At 36.7% G+C, this 23,450-nt stretch overlaps 1 protein-coding gene across 4 annotated transcripts in view; it reads right to left on the reverse strand.

The window, feature by feature from the left end:
* Window positions 1-23,450, reverse strand: part of ANKRD28 (ankyrin repeat domain 28) — a 121,675-nt gene that overhangs the window by 31,702 nt on the left and 66,523 nt on the right. For all 4 annotated transcript variants that reach the window (XR_005255912.1, XM_038128789.1, XM_038128788.1 and 1 more), the window contains exons 3-8: window positions 21,723-21,801; window positions 11,373-11,443; window positions 8,303-8,503; window positions 7,587-7,674; window positions 4,330-4,472; window positions 3,037-3,249 (exon numbers count right to left, since the gene is read on the reverse strand). Coding sequence is in view for 3 of the 4 variants with exons in the window: in XM_038128789.1 (XP_037984717.1) it covers window positions 3,037-3,249; window positions 4,330-4,472; window positions 7,587-7,674; window positions 8,303-8,503; window positions 11,373-11,443; window positions 21,723-21,801 (795 nt within the window). In the remaining variant the exon portion in view is untranslated. The remainder of the gene's footprint in view (window positions 1-3,036; window positions 3,250-4,329; window positions 4,473-7,586; window positions 7,675-8,302; window positions 8,504-11,372; window positions 11,444-21,722; window positions 21,802-23,450) is intronic.

A 23,450-nucleotide genomic window follows, 5' to 3' on the forward strand; every position in this document is an offset into this window, starting at 1 on the left:
GCTGCAGTAATGAGCAATACTTAATAAGATTCACTGTTCTACAGTGAACACTGACAAGGCTATGAAAACAAGTAGGAAATTATGTCCAGAGGTGATAAAAAGCATATAACATACTTCTACTGTTCTATTATCTTCTGCTACATAATCCCTTCTTGAGATGAGACCAGCACTCACAGATATGCACAAGAACTTCCCCTCTATCTGCCATCAAGAGTAAGAGTGTTTCCCTTCTCTCCCCACTCAATCATCCACAGCAGGAAGCACTGTAATAGTACTGTCTGGTTTGCACCTACACTACCATCCATATCCACTTTCTTACCTCTAAAATCACAGGAAAAGCTGCACATGGGAGGAAATGATTGAATCAGCTACACAAGCATTATAATTACGATGAAAAATAGATCTTATAGCCATTTTAAGAACTACTTTGAACTCCAGCCTCAGTATTTGGAAAATGAAAAGGCTTGGTTTCAATAAAAATTTAGTAAGAACACCCTAATTCCATCTTATTTTAAATCCACAATTCTTTCTTAGTTACACAACATATTCTATTTTTTAGGGATTGCTCTTCTGATTAAATCCAAGATTTATCTTTATAGGCCTTTCCAGGGAAGTAGGGGTTGACTTAAAAATAATTTTCTTTTGTTCTTGCACTTCAGTTCTTGCACTTTTCCACAGTTCAAGTGCTAAGTTTTCATACGCAAAGTAAGGCTGTTCACGCCTTCCGGTGCAAATTTACAGGCCAAATTCAGTCATACTGGTATAAATCCACAGAAATGCTACTAAGTGAATTACAACAGAAACACCTTGATGAGGAAACTGGGATAAATGCTGCTTTGAAGGTATAATTGCTTAAAACCCCTACATAGCCCTACTTGCTTAATTTTGCACTTAAGAATTTTGATATGTACGAAATCAACGTATTTTAATTACAACCAACCCATTGCTAAAGCTGTTTCTGAAATGGAGCCCTGTCCACTTCTTTGTTCTACATCAGAAATATGCACAAAATCATGAACCCTTGCAGCCCTGCATTTAGAAAAACAGTAATTCTTGGCTTGTTAATATTTGTCATAGCATCACAGAAGAGTTTGGGTTCAAAGGGACCTTAAAGATCATCTGGTTTTAATCCCACTAGCGTGGGCAGGGTTCCACTTGACTATGTAGCTCAAAGCCCCATCCAACCTGGCATTGAACCCTTCCAGGGATGGGGAATCCACAACTTCCCTGGACAACCTGTTCCAAGGCTTCACCATCCTCACAGTGAAGAATTTATTCCTAATATCTCATTTAACCCTACTCTCAAAGTCTGAAGCCATTTCCCCTTGTCCTGTAAGTCCACGCCCTTGCACAAAGTCCCTCTCCAGCTCTCTTCAGGTACTAGAAGGTGCTATAAGCTCTTCTTCTCTCTTATTTGTGTGAGCAATGCACAGTAGTATATTTAACATTGTGGGATTATTTTCATGGCAGACCACACTTTACTGAAAAATGATGTTTCAAGAATGTAGGACAAAAGTCAGCCAGCCCTGCAACACTGAACACTCAGTCATATGCAGCCTGGGACATTAGGCAGAGCAGAAAGCTGGCAACAAAAATAAATGGACTGTGACCTGGATATTTTAGGACATGTTGGCAATAAACCCTGTAACACAGCTCCTTACTTCTGCAGGGCACTTCGGTGATGAATTTTTCCACAAATGAGTTATGCACACTTTCATTAAATGAGCTGCACGTCTAAATACATGTAACAGGGAGCAAGAACATACATTTAGGATTTTTCCACATCAAAGAGCTTATTTTTAAAATACTCTCAAATTTTCAGTTGCCTATGAGTTTTGTACTAACAACAGATATAAAACTGTATTTCGGAATTAGTTAGCTGAAAATCAGCTTGAATCACTATAAAAATCACTGCTTACGTGAAGTGAACCACAAACCTCAAGATTTTTAACAGAAATGTCAGCTACTCTAATATTCACCTCCTGCACAGATTGTGCTGAAATTCAAGCATAAACCTATTAAGCAGGTTCCTTTTCCATTTTTTTCAAGAAATTAGATAATTCCCCTCATACTACATGTGGGTTACAGTTCAGGCAACCAGATATTTTGCCATAAGGAACACTTGGACTCTTCATTCCATATACCCATTTCCTACCTCCCTCAGCCTCCAACCTGCCAAGACACCAGATACTGCCACTAAATATTTCTGAACACAGTTAAGTTTTCATTACTAGAGTAAAGATCAACATAATACAAACCAGAAGGTCTTACATCTCTCTCACATATCTCAAGACCTTACCCTACATGCTGGAGAAGAACATAGAAGGTATAAGTTATAGTTTTCTTTGGAGCTTACTTGTTTTAAATTCAACCTACAACAAGGCTGGATTCTAAGGAATATTCTGCAGTCAAAGACTTGTGACCAAACAGATGTAAAATGTATACTGACTCTGCTCATACAATTTCTCTGGAGTAACTAAAACACCAGCTGTTTAAGACTTTCCATTGGCCTGATCTACTTACATTTGTATTTTTAACATACTCTTCCCAAATCTCCCTGACTGATTAGATTTTAAGATCTTACATTATCATCTCTTCAACTGCTCCAGTAATTAGCCAGGTCATACACATTTCCCTGAAATATCCCTGATTTTGTTCATGTTACTTATTTATAAGAAAAACAAGCCCTTTTGCATTTTTTCAAATTATTTGGTCTTACTTACATGGCTAGACTAGGGAAAACAAAGCATACAGAATTCTGACATTTAAATGTAATTCAGATTGGCCAGACATTATTGGCATTTTTCTTCATCCTTTTGGGCTATATAATATATTCCATTGAGGTTTCCAGATTCAGATCAAGTTGCTTGAAGCAACATACTAGCTCATTTTTACTGTAGTACTTTTCAAACAAATACTCCATCTATCAGTGGGAACCTCTCCGTGTTATCAAAACAAGTATTTTTTGAAAAAATTATCTCTGATAAAGATGTACAGTGATTTTAAGTGTGAAAAGATGGCTTTGGGTACACCTACCTTTATATTTACATCTGCTCCATTGCAGACCAAGAGCTCTAAACACAATGCTCCATGTGTTGACGCAGCAGCAAAGTGCAAAGGTGTAAACCCCTTCTCATTCACTTGATTTACATTAGCACCACAGTCTATGAGTTCATTCACTACAACGTCTTGCCCATTGTAACAAGCTACATGGAGAGGAGTATTTCCATAGGCATTTGGCTCATTCATCTGTAAGAGAAAAAAACCCCAAGATTAGTTAGTAGGCAAAAAGCTGTACTTAATGCAGCATTTAATTCTAGCAAAGGAAAAATCTCATGTCACGAGACTATGTTTTGGAACTGTTCAAAAGCAGAAATTCAAAGCAAGCTCTGGATACAGCATGTTGATTGAGATCTGTGTCCTGGGGAAGAGTATGATTGCTTTAAAAGTGAGCCAACCTCCTCCAATTGTCTCCACACCAGTTTCCTGTATGCAACTTTAAGAGAAGCCACACATGCCAAAAATATCAACTGTGGCAATTTGCACAGGTGCTACACACAAAGCATAGCACAGACCTCTACAAAACAGCATTGCAAGTTTTCATTGAAAACAGAGGTCAAAGAGCCTTTTTGTGTGTGTATGTGCACATATAGAAACAGAATTTCTTTTTGTACGTAACACGACATTGAATTCTGATCTACTTCTCAATATTGAGCTTGAGTTGCAATCTCCAGCCCTGCAAGACTAAGACTGTGATTCACAATGTAGTTTTCTTACACAGTTTCACAATTTACTGTTAACACTGCTTCTACAGGCAGGTACTGTAGAACCTTTTAATTTTTTTTGCATTTCAATATTAATATGGCCTCATTTACTGCAGTATTGAAGTTTCTCACAATTTTTAGTATTATCTAAAATTTATGTCACGTAGGAAAATCAGATCCATGCATATTTTGTCAACTGAGGCAAAAGCATTTAATTTCCTGCACTTCAAAAATTATTGTGTGGCAAAGCTAGGATCAGAATTCCTATTTCCTGACTTCCAGTCCAATGAATTAAGAGCAAGAAATACCAAATAAACAAAAACCCCTACTAAATACACATTTATTTTCCATTTATTGTGCAAATTCTTCAAGGCTTTTAAGGAGGTTTTCTGTTAATGGAGAAATGAGGGTTTATAGAAGAAAAAGTAGTACTTCCAGAGATCTTCCTTCACGTACTTTCACTATATCCTAACCTGTCCCTAAATAAACAGTGTGCTGCAGTACTAACAAGAGCATTTAAAACAATTAAAAAATATATTTCCCATTTAATTTTATTTTTCCTTACATCAACTCCAAGATCCAGAAGATATTTGACTACATTAATCATTCCACTAGATGCTGCAGCATGTAAGGGTGTATATGATTTCTTGTCTTTGCATGTCACTTCAGCTGTATGGGTCACCAGTAATTTCACAACTTCAATATGACCTAAAATAATGAAGACAAATAAAATGAAGCATCTTATTTTATTAACCACCACAGGTTTGCAAGCTTAATAATTCTACAATTGTTATAACATGATCAAGCCATTATTCCTTTGGACCTAATGTAGAAAAGAAAGAATTGTTCTTGTTTTCGAATCCTATCATGAACTATAAAAGCAACATAAAAGAATCATCTCCACACACCCAACAATCATAGCATTTACACTGCAAAAATAAATTTGTATACTCAAAACACAATCCTGTCTTCTGCTTAAAATGATGCGAGAACTAGAGAGGCAAAGTAACTTTGTAATTATTAAGTATTTGCCACAAATTTACATTAACAACTTGAGAGACAATGTGACTGTCAATCTTCCACTGTCACCCCAATTCCAAACATGCCCATTATGATTTTTAAATCTTAGGCAGAGACTTCGAAAAATTGACGCAAACATGAAAAGAAGAAAATATTCTGCTTTTACACAAAAATATACCCCCCAGTCCAACTCCCTTTATCCACAAAGCATTTAAAATGTTAAGCCACATCATACAGGATTTAGTAAAGCTCTGTTTTCAAGACTGACTCAGACGGTCTTTGAGGAACTGCAGCTTTTTAAAAGCATCAACTGCTCTCCTAAGACAATGGAAGGAGAGTAAGAGTAAGAGTAAAAGAGCTGGGATAATGAGGAAGGCATGACATGGGGGAGGTTCCAGGTGGAAAAGAGAAGAGAGTGCAGGGAGCCCACCCTGAAGTGGTGGGCAGTAGCTCTCCCTGCCAGCTTTGGGCCAGGGACCCCAACACCAACACCCACCCCTGCTGCAAAGGGCAATGAGCTTTTCCCTTCCATGCTCACACGCTTCTCCTCTGCTTGCAAGCACTTGTGACACTGCCTGCTAAGAAGCCATGAAAATGGGGTAGCCAAGTATCTGTCATTCTTGCTCTCTTGTTAACTGCCAAACAACTAATTACTGAAAGCACATGGATAGTCATGACAAAAACTGCTGAATAAAGAAACACATGACTTTAACACAGCACAATACACTTGGTGCTTTACTTTTGTAACTGACCCATGTGGGACTCTTTATTTTACCTTTCAAGTGACATCCTTTCCTTAGTTAAAGAAGGGGTGAGGGGCACACTGAATACTTATGTTTATACTCATCCAGTCAGATCTCTAAGTAGAAAGTATCAAATTCAGCTTTCAGTTTAGGTGCTTCACAAAGAGTGTGGGTCTTTGCTTCGTAAGCAGTTAAGAGAATTTGCAAAAGTTTGAATAGGAAGTGCCTACCCAAAGGAATACAGACAAAGCTATTTTTATAAATACTCAGACACTGTGATACTTATTTTATACTGCGTACCCAACAGCACACAGAACACCATTTCACCTAGCTATACCAACCAAAACCGTAAGACTTTACCAGTGCAATGTGAAGTGCTGCAATAATATTTCATTTCTTAATTATCTCAGTATAGTAGCAAAGAGGGGAAAGAGAAATGCAAAGAGGGGAAAGAGAAATGCAAACATAATACTCATCTTTTTACCCAAATACAATGGGGAAAAGAATGAAAACAAGCCCTAAAGGAGAGATAGAAGTACAGAAGATATGGAAAGCAGCGAAAGGAGTAGAGACAGTGAACAGAACAGTGGCAGAAAAAACTTCAAAGAGAGGGTAAAAAGCAAAAAAAACCCCTGACCTGCATTGAAAAGGCAAGCAGCGATCAGTGGAAGACTCTCAAAGAGAAGAGCAAGGTACTTGACGTGAGAAGTGCTGCAGAGACATCCCGGTGCACCAGTGAGGGCAACACCAGCACACAGGACTGTAAGTCCATTCCAGTCACAGCTTTGCAGCTGGACAGCAATGGAGCCGGGTGAAAAGCAGGAAGGAAGCAAAACAATGGATCACCCTAGAAAGCTATTTATAGTAGAGTGACGAAAAGCATAACTTCTTTATTTTATGGTCAGTTTTACATGGTGGAAAAGTTTTTAAGGTTTTCTCCAAACATTTGGAGCAATGTACAATGGCTCTAAATTGTGAGGGAGAATGTCATAATTATTTTTACTTTGTTTTCAAAAGCTTTTTCTTCTCTATTGTCTACAAGGAAATTTAAGCAGATCAACATCAATTAAACTATATTTTTCCTGCCCAAACACTGTTCATTAAGAGAGTTCCCTGTAAATAGCTACAAAATAGCACTGATTAAAACTGGAATAAATGTAGCTTATCTGCAAAATAGAAGACTTTTCTCTCACCTAGGCAAGCACAAGACAGAAGGTGTCTCTGGCGTCTCATTTACACTTGTCAGTTCTCTGAAATTTCATGTGTAAGCTTCATTTAACAATATTTTGCAAATAACCACATTCAGTAAGGTGGCTGGACAGACTGCCACAGACATTGCTTTGCAGATGTAAGTACATTAAAAACACTAATGCAAAATATTGAAAGAACATTAGATCAATAATGAAGATTGTTCTTTAACTTCTGGGGCTTTAAGTACTGGTATCAATACCTGAAGTACAATCTCATCCAGCTTCAAATAATAAATTAAGAGCATTATTGCTGTGATGATCACTTCCTAATTGAATGGCACATTCAATTCTTTTCAAGTCAGATAAAAGGCAAGGAAGAACATTACTCTGACAGTATTGTCAGGGTATTGATCAAGACCATAAGAACAATAATCATCCACTCCTGGAATAAGAATGGCGAAGCAAGAATTTGCAGTTTCAGAGATTAAATATTCTTTGAAAATACAGTCCCCAAGGATGCTGCAATGATCCTCTGTTTCAGGTGCCCCTTGTATTAACTGCTAAGTTTTTATTTAGCATTTCTGCAAAATTTATCTGTGACTCGACTTGCTGACTGAAGAACATAGTTCCTCCTTTTTAAAGAACAAAACTACTTACCTTACTTTTCTTTTTCCAACAAATCGATTTTCCTCACCATAAAATACAAATTTACAAGGCAATTTGAACTATACTATTAATGTTTTTTTGGCAGACACAGATAACCTCAATGCTTAGAATGAAAATATTTTTCCTAGAAATATGTCAAACCACTAAACATGAGATGATTTTTTTTATTACTACAGTATTAATCAACTGAAATATGTACATACCCATATATGCTGCCCAATGTATAGCTCGTCTGTCTTTCTTGTCAAATGCATTAATATTGGCCCCTCTAGACAACAGTAAGCTGACCATCTGAGACAAAGAAAAAGAACACAAATCTTCTATTCATAATGGAAAAAACTCTGCCTCAACAGAGAAAACTATGGAAGAAAACAAAAATTTATGCATTTGCAGAGGATTTAAATGAGTCGGGTTTTGAATAATCCGTAAGTTTGAAAAAACTGGCTGTCACAATGAAGGAACACAAAACTTGATGTCAACAAAAACTCTTCTCAAGTTAAATAGTGCAAAGCCATGAAATCTTTTAAATCTTCAGGTTATTACTAAGGGACTAATGAGACAGAGCTTATTACGTATATTTCCTCCAAATTTCAGCGTCAACATACTCACACTGTTCACTATTTATTGAACAGAAAAATATCCTGGCTTTTCCATTTTAAATTTACCTGTTACTAACTTAACTCCACTTAACAAATTAGCTTCTGTCATAAGAAAAGTGAACACTGTAACAAACTCTCAATTAAATGACATAACATTTATTTTCCACAACTTTTCTGCACAGAGATGCACACAGAAAACAAATCCAAATACAAAATAGGGGTTGAGGATTTTTGATGGAGTGGGGGAGAAATGGTTTTAAACTGAAAAATGAAATATCAGAAATGAATGAGGAGTGGAAGACAAGAAAATTAACTTTTACCTCAACGTGTCCACTGAAGGCTGCATGATGCAGTGCGGTTCTGCCGGCTCGATCAGACACATTTACATTGCTTAGGAGAGGCACCAAAGCTTCAGCACACTTCACAGCTTTGTTTGCAGCTGCTATGTGTAGGGGTGTCTGCCAGTTTTTATCACGAGCATTGACATCTGCTGAATGCTTTAACAACACCTGAACAGCATCCTGAAAGCATTTATAAAAAAACCAATCCACTTAGTAAAGATCGGAAATGACAGCCTTGGATTTAAGGACAGTACAGTGGAAAACAACTCTTTACAATTTGTTCATTTGCAAACATAAACGTTGGGACACTTTGGGATTTGTACTTTATCATAAATCCAAACTTGGGGATGCTCTCAAGGACAATAATGTCCAAGTGAATAATTTAACCAAATCAACCATTTCTAAATCTTTCATCCAGCTCCTTAAGCCACATGGAAAATTGTTTTGTCATCACAACTGATTTCCAAAGTCTAATAAGCCATCCTAGGATTTCTTTTATTATGGGAATTCTTAGCCAAGGATTAGTGAAGTATTATGAACTTATAATGAATTTCCATCAATCTGGCAAATAAAATTTTTCAACTGTCCAAGTCCACAAATGGCAAACCCGAGATTATTAAATGTACATTTAGAGAACCACAAATGAAACAGTGCACGGTCACAAAAAGTTTCAACATACACTGTTGCAAAATTCCTGAAAACCGTTTTAAAATACTGTACTGAATTCCATCTCTCAAAATGATTATTCATTTCCTTTTGTTAGAAGTACAAGCTGTGAAAATTTGACAAATAAGACTGCAATTCTTACAGCAAGATAAACAAATCCCATTAAAATATGCGCACACAATTGGAAGGCATAAAAAACCAAACGTGCTGGCAGTATCAACACGATGATGAATATTGCAGTTTGCATCAGCTGTGTGACCTTCCCACGATTCACTAATTACTTTTGGTGACTGCCAATTCAGTCACTGAGCACACAAATAATTGATTGCCACTTTGAACTTAAAACACGTTACCACAAGTTGTTACTAGTGATTCTGAATTAACACTGTGGTACAATAGCAAGGTCCATGGGCAGAATGCTAAGTCATTATTGATCCTATTTATATTAGAACAAATAATATTTAAAATGTTGAAATTTCTTCTACTGATATTAAAAAAGAAGATAGGAATAAACACAAAATTGAAAATAACTGCATCACAGGCCTGTACTACAATGAGAAAATTGAATAGATCTTCTCTGAGAAACTGAAGCAGATTTAGTACTTTAAAAAACTAACTATATTTTAAGTCTTGTCTTTTTTAACACAAATATTAAGAAATACCGTATCAGAACAAGGAAATTTCAGAACAGCTATTACTCCTTTTGCAGAAGGAAGCACCACAATATTAGTATAAAAATAATGAATCTAATTTTTATGTGCATCTGCATTAATGAATTTCATGACTGAATCTACTTGGGGTTTATTTAAATTTGCAACATACACCAAGCACACACAAGCAAAAATGTGACTGTCTTGACATGAAGCTGCCTGAACTTGTGCAGCTGACAGCTAAACCCATAACTGCAGCTATTTTTTAAGTTTCAATGTCCTTGTTTAATTGCAGCTGTCCTTACTTCAAGAGTCCAGATGTTTTACTGAAATCATTATCCAGTTTTTTTATTACAGCTTTTCATCCACTGCCCCAAACCCATATAGGTCTGTCAGCTAGAAAACAGTGCCTACACATATCAACCCGGTATATGGGCTCCCATGACTCAGTGTGTTTATAAATAGAGAATTCTGACAAGCATCTATCAAGCTCTGACTGGTTTACTTGTCTTGTTTGCCTTTGATTTATGTTTTGTTTGAAATCTTCCATATTTAAAACAAAAAACTATGACCATGGTTGCATTTCTTGAAGTTATCATTTAATGCCAGTTTGTTTGCAGCACTCCTCTGCCTCTGCAAGCATTACTGATGTGGAGAGCTTTTATTGTTCCTCAGTTCTGAAGAATGCAGCATTTGGTGCTTTGGTCAGCTCCCAGAGGAACAGCCTAAAAATATCTCAAGAACAAATAGCATTTGGGAATAAGAAGCCCTTGAAGATTCATTTTCAAACACTGTTTTTTTGAATAACATGATCTCTACATAACTTTGCTATTAATGCTGGTGACAAAATACTGCAGTTTATCCAGGGAATTCAAAAGCAAAAACTGAAACAAGGCTTGTTTAGATAGCTCACGGATCAAACACTTGAAGTTCAATGTTTGTCAAAACTAAAATATTCAATTCTTATCTTCTCAAACAAAAATTTATTAATAAAAAACCTTTATTTGAAACATACTGAAATGAGCATCAATTTGATTCAGATCTCAGAGGAGATAGTTTTGCATAAACTCTTCCACATAACAAGATCAGCATTTCTCTGTTTTGATCTTCTACAGGCATTTAAATTTTTTATTAGGACAACCACCATAGGGAAACAATAACCAAGTAATTTCTTGCATTATGATACTCTCACAACTGTATAACTGGTAGACTTCAAGAAACAGTCTACATTCCACTTAAGAATTTTAAAGTGATATTCAATATTATTAATAACCACTTTTTTTTAAAAAAAAGACACTGTCAGGCCTTTAATAGAATCATTTATTTCTTCAATGCCTAAACACATAAGCATGTAAAAAAATATGAAGTAATGCAAAGACCATGCTGTTAAAGTTGCTCTAAATCTTAATTCATCTTCTCTCATGCTGAACCATTCTGGTTACCTTAGCTGAAGTAAACAGGACTTGAGGACACTGCATGCAGAGCCCTCTGCTAGGGAAGTCACAGAGAGCAAAGCTGAGAACTCAAAGTTTATAGCTTTCCTCCTTTCTTACTGCTTAAGCAATAGATGTACATATATACATTCCCTCAAAAGGCCAAAAAAAACCCACTGCAAAAAAGTTCTGCAATTCCAAACGTTTGTAGTAGTTTCACTTTTTAAAAAATGAACAACAGACAGAAGGTGAGTTGAGATGTCTTATTTTAACACAAAGTAGTCAAAAAGAGCAACATACCTCACTACAAGATGCTACAGCTCTGTGTAAAGGAGTCAACCATTTGCTGTCTTTGGCATTAACTCTAGCTCCTGTAACAAAAAATAAAAACCACAGAAATTTAAAAGCTATTTACAGAATAACTAAAATATTTTCAAGAAGATATTTTCAGAAATAGAACTATTTAATTATTCTAGTAAAATGATTTTACTTATTCTAGGCATTTCTTTGCATTTTTCATGCAAAAAAAATGAAAAGGAATCTTTTCTCCAGCTGAAGTCAACCCTTTGAGGAAATTCCTTTAACATTACCAACAATACTCTTCCACATCAAAATATACTCATATTTTTACACTAGGTCATCCTCTATAATCTTTCGTCCTTCCAAATCCACATAAAAGGCTGCTGAGTAAGAAAAACAAACTCCTTGCCTTCACACAGCAACAAAAATCTCATGGTTTCCCATTATAATTGAAATTCTCTCTGAAAATAGAGAAAGAGGCTGCATTTACTCCCCACGCCCACAGTTTCCTTGTGGTTGCCATGCGTGATGGACAGGTATATAGAATGAGGATGATTCTTCTACTGGGACTTACTTTGGAAACAAATCTTCACTACTCCAGCAGGTCACCTGCCCACCCTGGTACCTCCTGGTCCTTTCTTCATGAGAGAGACTAACAGCCACACCTCTCTACTTCTGAAAGTACACTCAAGGAACTTGTCCCCAGGAAATAAAGCTGCACAAACATCTCTAAGGGACACAAGCCTGGGTTTGGATTTTTATTTTTTTCTTAATAATAAAAGGAAAGAAGGGTTTGGGAACTTCTGTCCCCTGAAGGAAGCAGCTGAACTACATCTTAACTTCCAGTGAACTCCAACGAACAAGAAAACCTACCTTGTAGAATATTTATACCCTGGCTGGAAACTTACCCATCTTTATTTTGAAATGTCTGATATTTTACAGGGATAGCTTAGACAAAATCCTACATTTTTGAAAAAAAGAGTTATGAAATATTGTTGGAAAGAATTACCCAGTTACGTTCATGCTATGTGACCAATGCTGATTAAGATCTCAAGCTAAACGTAATACTGGTATGTCAAAACCAACTGCTGTTTTTTTCACGCAAAGAACAGAAAAAGATGGAAGGCCAGTAAGGCACAAGATGCCAAAAAGGTTGCTGGTCAAATCAGGATGTTCAACTGAGAGACAGAGTATTTTGATCCAAGATCTGCACCAGCAAAGAAGTCTCTCCCAGGCCACTTGATCAAGAAACCCAGCAGTGTGTACAAAATCATGGTTGTATATACTAAGCAATCCAAATATCTGAGGTAAATTCTAATAAATTTAATGAGTTTCTAATAAATCCATCCCTTTCAGTCATAAGAACAGAACACGGAAGCTGATGCAGGATCCAAACTTCCAGTTTGATCCTACGTCTTCCAGCCCCTCGACAGAGACTGAGATCTAACTGCTGGCTACAATTTCAGGGATTTCCATCTTTCTTTATCTAAATTTCAGAATAGGATGTCACTCTATTTTCCCAAGTGCAAAACTTTTTGAAAAATAAGACTAGTAAATAGGGAAGAAAGTCCAAGTCCATTTGAAGAAAACCACTACAGTCTAAAAAAAGTTTAGGAGACACCATGAGCATGTTTTTGTCACACATCCTAAGGACCCAGTGGTGCACTGCAACACATCATGTGCCACAGCAGACTGTACTATATCAAGTCTTGCATAGAACTCAAGCAAAGAAAGAATATGAGTATTCTAAAAGCCACTAGAAATGCTGAAGGATTTTTAGCAATCCTTCCCAGAAGACAGCAAGTGATGAATGACATCACAAATATAATGAGGTAATGATTGGTAAGTGAGAATGTAATCAATGTATGTCAAAAGTGTCTGTAATTCTTGATTATATTCCAGGTAATTGGTGGCCACATTTTGTTTTTAGCAGATGAGACAAAAAACAAGAGCCAAAATCATACTCCAAGTTCAAGCTGACTTCACATGCAGCCAACAACCAAAAAATAAAGACTTTCATAAACTGATTTCTATCTCTAGCTTTAGGATACAAATGTCTTTAAGGCCTTTGAAAGAACTTGAGTGAGTTACTGAGCCATTAATTACTATCCTGATTTTCCTGAGGAAAATGCATTTGCAAGACTTGGGGTCAGCTCAGATCCATCCAGGTAATGAAGCCCAAGACAGGAGAAGGAATGTGCTTATCAGAAGAGAAGAAATGCACGTTTCCACTCCAAAAAAAGCAGCAGTTACCTAAGCCCTAGCTCTCAGTGAAAATGTGGAGTCCAGGCAGTGTGGATGTGTTCAGATTTTACTGACATTTCTAGTACATCTAACACACAGCCTAAAAACCACACCAGAAGAGAGAAGAAATAAATACAAAAAGATACTGCACAAAAGATTCTCACAACAAAAAGTTAATCACACTTGCTAAAACTAAAAGAAAAGAATATGTGATAGTAAGAAAAAAAAAATCATCAAGAAAGCATTAGCCAGAGAAATGTTTAAAGAAATTTGAGGTGATATCTAAAAGTAGCACGGTCCTCTTAATAGAACAAAAATCAACATATCAAATACCTGCCCCTCATTCCATTAAGTGGTTTTCCACCCAAAGAAACAGGGATGCCTAGGGCTAGCACATTAAAACAGTGTAAAATACAGATAGTAAAATAAGTTAACTTTTCAAATACACAAAAAATTGTAGATTCTCTGACACAGGAAAAGCTGAAGTTGACTTTTGATAACAAATCTAAATCTCTGATGGACTTACTTAAGAAAGAATCACCAAGCTTGTTTTTTCCTTCCACAACAAAACCTCTTAAAGAAGTTGCGAAATTGTTATAGTGAAAGAAAGTTTTTAATCAATAATCAGTGTAAATGTACTACCAAAAAACACATATGCGCTATTAATTTGGGGTCTGGGAGATAGCCAGTTTAGATACATTAAACAAAATAACATTTTAAAATTAATAGAGAGAGATACTTTGCCCTTAATCATCTCCAAGAAGCCATGCTGCCGAGAATCATTTAAATTTCATAAAGGAGCTTTTCCAAACAGCCTTGTATCTGAGGACGTAATCCTCCTGTAGGCTGCTCTTTATTGGCTAGCACATGATTTGGGGAAAATGTCACTGTTCCTCCCTGACCCTTCACAGGCTCTCTCAAACCTGTCACAGTCTTACCATGCAACAGTGAGGGAGTTTACAGCCTTGATCATCTGAGGTAAATCTCTACTCCAGATCACTGAAAATAAATGTTACAAAAACGTACACCAAATGTTACACCTCCACTGAATAACTTTTGCTTTAAGATATTGCTTCACATTTGGCTTAAAGAGAGTCTGAACACATGTATGTGCATAACCTACTGCACAGCACTGCCAATGCAATATTATCCCTGTGAAGTTCAACCTGCTGACATGTTAACCAGGGCATTTCTCACATTTCAAATGCCAGCTATGAGCAGTTTGCTCTTTCAAAGCACAGTACAGTGTATCTTAATTCCCTGTGTGGAAAGCCAAAAAAAACAAAACAAAAAACAACCCTAAAAAACTCCTGTTCTCCCCCTCTCTGCCTCTGTCCCTTGGACCTTCCAGACTTCAAGGGCCCGGTCTTAGTATGTTTATTAGAACTTCCCATTTGTTTACTACAAAACTTCTTATATTTCAACTATTTTATTGCCACAGAGTTTGCAAAAAAGGATAAGGGTGCTTGTCAGAGAAATCCCAATGCTGGAACACAAATATTCAGCTTGAACTTAAGAACCAATCAAGTGATTAACCCTTCCCTAAAACAGCACCTTTCAAATGAAGTGAATTATTACTCCATGTTGGTGCACTAAGCCAAAACATTAAAGATGATTACCCATTTCATCACTAATTTTGCTAGTACAGCCCAGTAAGTTTACACATCTAGGCAAATATCAAAGCAGGACTTTTGCTCTGCAAAAGGTGGGGTGGGAATGAGAGAGAAGTATTACATAATTTTCTTCTCTAGTCCCTGAATGTTACATCTCATCTTGCCAAGTTGTATTCGCAAACTGACAATTAGAAAGACACATTTTACTTAATAAATCAGGTATAGAGGCTACTGAAAAGCTCTGTGATGCTTACTTCTAGCAATTTATGTTCCAAGAAGCAAATCTTCTAATTGAACATGTGCACTAATTTACAGAATGATCCTGGAGGGTTTAATTCTACCAGCCCACATGTGGCAATTGCACATTTAAATGTGCTATTAGCCACCAATTCCTGGCCATATGTTTCTGCATACTTCTTGGTGTCCACATCCTAACATTCCAGTAAGATCTAGCATCCCAACCATCTCTTACAAACACAGACAAGGAACGACTGGGCAGGAAATGCTGCAAGGAACAACCACGCATCTCTTCCCTCACCCATAAACTGCCACACAAGTCTTACACTGCCCTGTCTCACACCACCTCTGTGTTCCTCTCACAAAAACTCTTGCTGTGACACTCCTCCACAGCTCCTCTGCACCAGAACTCTTCCTATTTGGAAATGTCCTCAGAAGACTAATGAATGCAGTGGCTGAATTACTTATGCGTCACTAGTTGGAAATAGATTAAGAAATACAACAGAACTGACAAGACATTTTCATCTTTGTTCACAGTACTGACTTAAGTATTCAATTGCCTTCCACTGTTCTGTTTGCAGTCTGTATTTTTAGACTCTCAAGGATGGTATTTTCCTTTGTTATTGTACAAGATGTGCTAGTGACTGAGCAATATCATAACATAAGCAAAGAAAGCAAAAGTGTTTTCATTCAATTATGCAATACAGACACCCAATGTTTAGTATTTGAAGCTCTGAAATGTCTATTTAGAAGTAAAAGATGTACATAAGATCTTTACAGAGTGCATTTAAGAAAGTAACAAACCTTGTCTTAGAAACTAGTATACTGAAATAATTTTAGATATTATCTTTGGAGAAATTAGGAAGATCTCAGGTATAAATCACTGAGAGTAACCACTAGTTCTACTGTAATTAGATTCTACTTAATTATTTTCCTAACAGCTAGTAATTGGTTCAGAAATTCTTCCTTTTGAATGATCCACTTTTTTTATCTAGAGACAATGACCTTGGAAGCACTTAAACTGGCAAGCAGAAATTCTCATACCATACTGAGAAATAAACAGATAGAGATGAAAACTTTTCCTTACATAGAAAAATATGCGAACAGTCAGGAGGAGATGAAGTTTTTAAAGTATAAGAAGATTTGGGATATGAATTGGAATAATCAATAATAGAAATGGAGTGTAATTCCCTCTTGAAAACTTGGATTCTTGGAAAATCATTGCTGCAAAAATAATGACTAAGACCTTATGGAGAGAAAGCTTCTTGCTATTTAAAAGCTAATGCATAGCAGAAGATCTATAGAATACTGAAAAAATCCAAGAGGAACAGGTCTGCAATCTTTTGTCCAGATAGAATAAGATTTCAGGAACAGTTTTTATTTTTGTTCCTTAAGAAACCAACAAACAAAATCATTCTCAAACCCAAAATAACTCCACAAAACATGGAGACACACTGGCCAGAAAAGGGAGGAAAACGACAACCAGGTCGAAGCCATCCTTCCAGGATTTTACTGATTTGTCAATATAAGCCAATTTCCTTTGAGAATTTCAGTTTCTGACGCATCTCAGCCACCATCCCCTGAGCTTCAGTGAGCAACATGAGGTTGTCTGACTCAAGCTACTGAACAGTTCTATCTTTTCCGAGTCAGCTTAACTTTTTCTCTCAAAGAGCATCAGAGCCTACTTTCTTCAGAGCGACTGACTTTTACTGCTGCCAGAGGGAAGTTAGGCCAGCTTGGAAAAGACAAACATCAGCCAACAATGCTGTCAAAAGAAGAGGAAGCAGCTGAAAGATACAGTCAGTGTCAAAGGGGCCCCTGTGAAACACCCCCAGCCTGTGGGTGCATCTGCAATCCCGACAAAGGAGCTTCATTCTGCTGGCACTGTGGCAGCAAGAGCCTTTCAGCAGCTGAGCTATGTGACTGTCATGGCACGGATTTCTAATACTCGCAGAGATTAATAATTAGATGAAAGAAACAGAGTAGAGTGGTGTAACACTGAAGGGTCTTTACTATCTTCCAAAATCTGTTATGACTACAGTGGCAGCTTTCCAGCATCAGCACGGTTCTTACATTTTTCACCTGACCCAGAGGAAACAAAAACTCATGGGCTGCCAAACCTTAATGAGATTGAGTTTGACCACACTCACGTAACGCTGAGCTTCATGCAGAGAAAATGCTGGGTTAAACAAACAGCAATGTGTTGTGTTAGTATTTAAGTATCAATGCAAAATAGTAAGTAAATCTATTAAGAAGAAAATAACAGACAATTCAAATGTTGATTTTTGTGAATTACATTGATTTCAGTGAAAGCAATAATCATCTCCATGGTATTTTTAGAAAGTAAATGGAAAAAGTTAGTAATCAAAAGAATACAATTAGTGATCACACTAATCTGTTCTGCTTTTCACATGACACTTCCTGGCACAGTAGACTCTGATGGAATTAAAAATCATAGGACAGCTGGAAAGAATGATTTTTTTTTATAAAGCAAGAAGCCTCTCCAGAACAGTTCACATGCCAGACTTAAAGAAAGGTTTGATTTTTTTAAATCAGGACTTCTTGGAAAGAACAAAAAGCTGGACATTCAGTTAATTAAGACTTAACTATTATACTTTTCTACTTTTCAGTAGTTTGCCATCATTTACAGCCTTAAAGCAAGTGCAATTATGCAAAGTAGACAGATGTATTTGTGCACCAGGATGCAGAGCTGTACAAAGGTCATAAAAATACAACTGCGATGAGTGCTACTACTCTTTTCAGAGTAACACAAAAAGGAAAATGCTTCTAAAATTATGGTTCTCAAGTAATTAAAATATAAACTTCTGTTCTATCCTTCTGGATACTACAAATAATCTTCATGACTCCTCTTGGTCACCTCTCTACACAACAAATCTAGGAACGCTAATTGCTTATCAAGCTACAATCCAAAAGTGAGAGATTATTTGAAAATTTAAACTTCCACAAACCACAGTGGTATGAAAAACTGTTGGTAAGACATTCACATCCTTAGAGGACAAGTTTATTAGTGTTCAGTGTCTCAAAATAAAAAAAACCAAACAAATGGCAATTTAATGTCCAGGCCCAAAATGGAGTCAGTAAAGCAATTTTCTTTGATGTTTGGAGCCTGTATGCAAACCATCACCTTCAGATTCCTTGTCCAGCTGAAAGACAACAGGAAAGGTCACAGAGCAACCTTAAGATTTAGTAGAAAAATATCTCAAGAATTCAGCAACTAAGTAAGAATGCTCGAGACTGAAAATCCAGACAAAAAGGCTGGATCACTTAAATCTTCAATATGGGTTACTTAGGTCTGTAGCGAAGTAATATAAAGACATTGTGACTGCAATATGTGATCCACAATACATATTTGAAAGCAATGTGGATGCCCTGCAGCAGGATGAAAAAGACATTCCAATCAAATTAAAAAAACCCTATGTGTAAGTAGTCTATAATAACACTTCAAGAATAGAGATTAATAAGAAAGAATCAAGTATGAGCCACCGAATAGTGGAAAGATTAATACTGACTTCAGTAGTTTTGAGGTCTAGTTTGAAGAATGAATAAAAACATCAAAGCAAACAGTCTTTGTAGAATAGTTTGCACAGCAGGAAAACTGTAAAGTGGTTCCTAGTAACATTCCAGCAAAGCTATGTTAGAGGACATTAAAAGTTGCAAAGACAAGCTTTCACAAGGTGAGAAATGTTAGGATGAAAGTTGTCGACACTCCATTTAATCCCTTGCACAGGTATGTTACAATAGGTCAGTTAAAGTCACATAACCCAATTTTTGCATGCAAATTTACTGCACAGAGGAGATGACTGCACAGAAATGCTATTAATCAACAAACCACTCTCCTCAATTTTAAAAAAGAGGTCTTGTAACACAACAAACAGTTTTTAAGCCTTGCTGCAGTAACAGATGTTCTTTATTTGCTCCCTAATGCTCATCTATTACGACAAAATGTAACATTATACATCTGCCTCAAAGGAGAGATTTGATTTCCAGCTGAAACGCAACAGATGAATTTTCCTTATCTTTATGAAATGGAGAGGATAAATACACTTAACCTCTGTTCCCCACCTTTCAATTAAGAGAGCTAAAAGACAAATCAAAGCTTGAGCCTTTTGATACATTTAGAGCTGATTTCTCTGAGAAGCAGCTGGCTCAACACTTCTGATATAGCTGAGTGCTCATACTTCACCAACCACAAAGATTTCAAATCCAGCATTCAGAAATGAGGAAGGTAAAATTGGTGAATACTTTTCAAATATTAAGAGGCTTGCCTAAAACTACTGCTTGCAGGCAGGTAATATACAGATTTGTGCCCAAGCACAGCACAGCCTTGCAAACTGAAGACCTTGAACACTCACACATCACTTCCACCCTGCAATTGATGCCTCTCTTCACTCACTTACAAACGTGTCAACAACTCCCACTTACCTGTGCACCCCTCACTGCACCATCCTGGTTCACTCCCAGCGCAGCCTCTCCCTGGGACTTTCAGGAGGCTGTGCCCTTCCAGCAAGGCACAACATGGTACTGCAGTTCACAGCACGGCACATGAGCCCAGCAAGGTTGGACTGACATCACCACAGCTGTCAGAGCTTTTGATTTGCAACTATCAAATGCATTGTTTTGTTGTAAGCCAATCTTGATTTTCATTAAATAAATGTTATCTGGGACATATCAATGCCTCACATCCTCCCTGAACAATCTGCAGACACTGCAGCACCTGCAACCTCTCCTCCATGCAACTGCTCAGCTTTGCACTACTTGTACAGTTCTAATTCTTACCTCCCTTCTTTGTTCTCCATTTTTCCTTATGCTTAACCCCAGGCTATGTGCCCAAATAGCAGGACTAATATTTCTTCTCCTATTGCTTCCCCCCGTCAGGATCTTGTTTCATTCCCAACTGAACTAGAATTCCCCTCCTTCCATAAGCCCTTTGCTCAAGAAAGGGGTATTTTGTTCTATCACTGATCTAGTAAATGGACTGTATTCAGCTAAACCTGACAGAAGACTCCCTCTCAGAAGTAGCTGACTACAACTCTGCAAAGTTTGTACCATTGTTAGTTGATGAAGGGGGTCATTAGATATTTTCAAGAGCCAACAGAATCTGCCTTTCTTCTTGATAGGGAAAAATGGCACCTTTTTAGATTTTCAAACCTTGTACCTTTTCATAAGTGAACTTTTCTGGACAAAATGTCACTAAAGATATGTCCATACAATAGATATATTAATTAACATCACATTATGTGTATTTATGAGATGTATATATACTTATATAGAGGGAGTACTAGTAACATATATAACAAAAACATTACATCATACTGAAATTATAACAAATTAAATTATGCCTAGCTAATTCAGTTGAAGGTCTGGAAGCGACTCCTATAATCCTAAAAGTGGTATTTCCTTCAAGCAGAGTTTGTAAGAAGGGGTTGATGGGGGGTGGTGGCAGTAGAAATAGCCAGCTTTGCACAGGTAAGGCCTGCAATTAAGCAGACTGAAGATTAAAGTAGTTCTGTGGGACTGCTACAAGTTTTCATCTTTCTATGTAAGCTTGAAGCTCTGTATTATGAATTCAGCCTCAAGCTACTTGATGGGTAGGTCTCTCCAAGATCAAAGACAGTCAATTCAGTCCTTCTGTCATGATTCTTCAGGTTTTTGGTTTAGTTTCTTGGTTTTCTACCCTTAAAAAAAACACAACCAAACCCACAACCCAAAGTACACTGTTTTACAGAACTTGGAATTTTTATTAGTACAAATAAATAGGAAAAAAAAGACAGTTTAGCATTTTCAGCTGGTTCTAATTATATTCTGTGCATTCAAGCCAACAGGCAAAGATACTTAGAATAATACTACCAACTCTGGATGGCATCTTTATGTTCAAATGTAATTGCTTTTCTGAAGAGCATTTCAGAATGAAAGCAATGCTGCTAACACCTACCTGTACCATATACACTATTACTTCTTTAAATTAGTGTTGAACTATTGAAAGCTGATCAAGCTACAAATAAAAATAGCTATAACAGAGAAAGCCTTCTACAAAGAAATATTTTAGAACAGAATTACAGAAACACACAGTACTGTAACACTAATAAATCTGGAAACTAAAATTTCAGTAAGAGGATCTTTTAATTTCTAGTACATTAAATATCTCAATAAAAGCTATACAGACTAAGATGTACATAAATACTTCCTTGGATGTGCATAGAGTTATTTGTTTTCCATTAACAGGAACAGAACATACCAGATAAAATAAGCAGTTCAATAATTTCTGCATCTCCCAGATAGGCAGCAGCATGTAAAGGGGTCCTTTTCTCATTATCCTGTGGTAAGAGGGGGGAAAAAAGGTTTTATTTAAAATAAAAAAAAATATGGTTTAGCATTTTGTATGTTACGAAAAAACACTGCATAAAAGTTCATCTTTCAAACATTGTACATTATATATTTAAAAAACTATAATTACTCTAAAGACATCAGTCAAATTTACTAAGACAAGCATGCTTCTCCCTAAGGAGCTCTTAACACCCACACAGTCAACCACTGTTTTCCTGACACACACAGGATGCTCATCACATCTTTAGATTAACCCACCAGTTATAAGTCACTATTCACTTGTCTCCAGAGACAAGAACTTCAGTCTGTCCCACACAGTTAAAACCAGCATGTTATTGTCATATGCAAAAATTAGTGAGGAATATTCTCTTTGTGAAGTTTAAAGCAATTTCAGAAATTATTATTTTTATAGAAAACAGAAAAGGAGCTACAGTGGTTAAGGGCAAAAATAGTGGAATCCAATTTCAACTGTTTCAATTACTGTAAATAAGTACAGAGAAAACAGAGGTGAAATTTCTTTTGCAAAAAACCCACTCTGCAAGTAACACCCAGTACTTTTAATTAGTTCAAGCTGATCTAAGGGTCCTTCTGAAGGTAACAGTAAGAGATCTTATTTATTCATGCACAATATATAACAATGAAGTTGCTCTTTTGGAAGATAAACACAAAATATCTTGTAACTCTTTCAGGATCAGGGCTAATTTCCCTGCACCAGTTTATAGCTTAATCAGAAAAATAAGATCACATCACACTGAGTGCTAAAAATTAACAAGAACCAACCAGTTTGCTCTCTGAGAGAAGGCTGGTGAGAAATCAGAAAAAAGATAATCAGTCAGCATCCTGGTTCTGGCCTAAGCTCTGCTTAGATCCTTTTAGTAGAGTTTCAAATACACTGGGGGTGAGGGATCAAGATAACACGCAGCAAGAAATTTTAAGTGGCAAGACATTTCTATTAATTCAACTGTTGTGTCACGACTATCACAAAATTAACACACATTTTCTACTGACATTTTATTGTGAAAAGCAATCTTCTCCCTTGCTAGAATAACCTTATTTAGTGAATCCTGACTTGAGAGCTAGCATCACATAAGAATAAAATTAGAGTTCATGGCAGGAAAGATCTTAGAGCAAAACTGGAGCTGACACCCAAGAAGTTCTTCTGAAACATAAAAGACAACTTCAGAATTCAGAGCATTCAAACCACCCCCTCTAAAAAAACCACACACACAACCCCTTGCCCCAAACAACCCACTCCCTGCCTAGTCCCTGTTCAGAAAAATTTAAAGCTACACAATTCACCATATTAGCAATGTTTCCTGACAAAGTATCTGAATTACATGCAAGAAATTCCAAATTGAGCAGTGCAAACCTGACACTGATGCACCCTAAGGAATCAATGCTACACTTATCACTAACACCACATAGTACCTCACCAATTTCTTGCCAGGGTGTCTCAAATGCAGCTTACACATCTAGGATAAAAAAAGACAGGCCCCAGGTGCTAAGGACTTGCTATCTTGAAAAAGAAACTTCAAAAAAAAGGAGAAAAACTAAACACCACCCCACAAAAATCAACCAAACAAAAAGACAAACAAACAAAAAAACACAAACCAAAAAAACACAAACAAAACAACCCCCC

This window comes from Motacilla alba, chromosome 2 (genome assembly GCF_015832195.1).
Source record: "Motacilla alba alba isolate MOTALB_02 chromosome 2, Motacilla_alba_V1.0_pri, whole genome shotgun sequence".
NCBI classification, from domain to species: domain Eukaryota; kingdom Metazoa; phylum Chordata; class Aves; order Passeriformes; family Motacillidae; genus Motacilla; species Motacilla alba.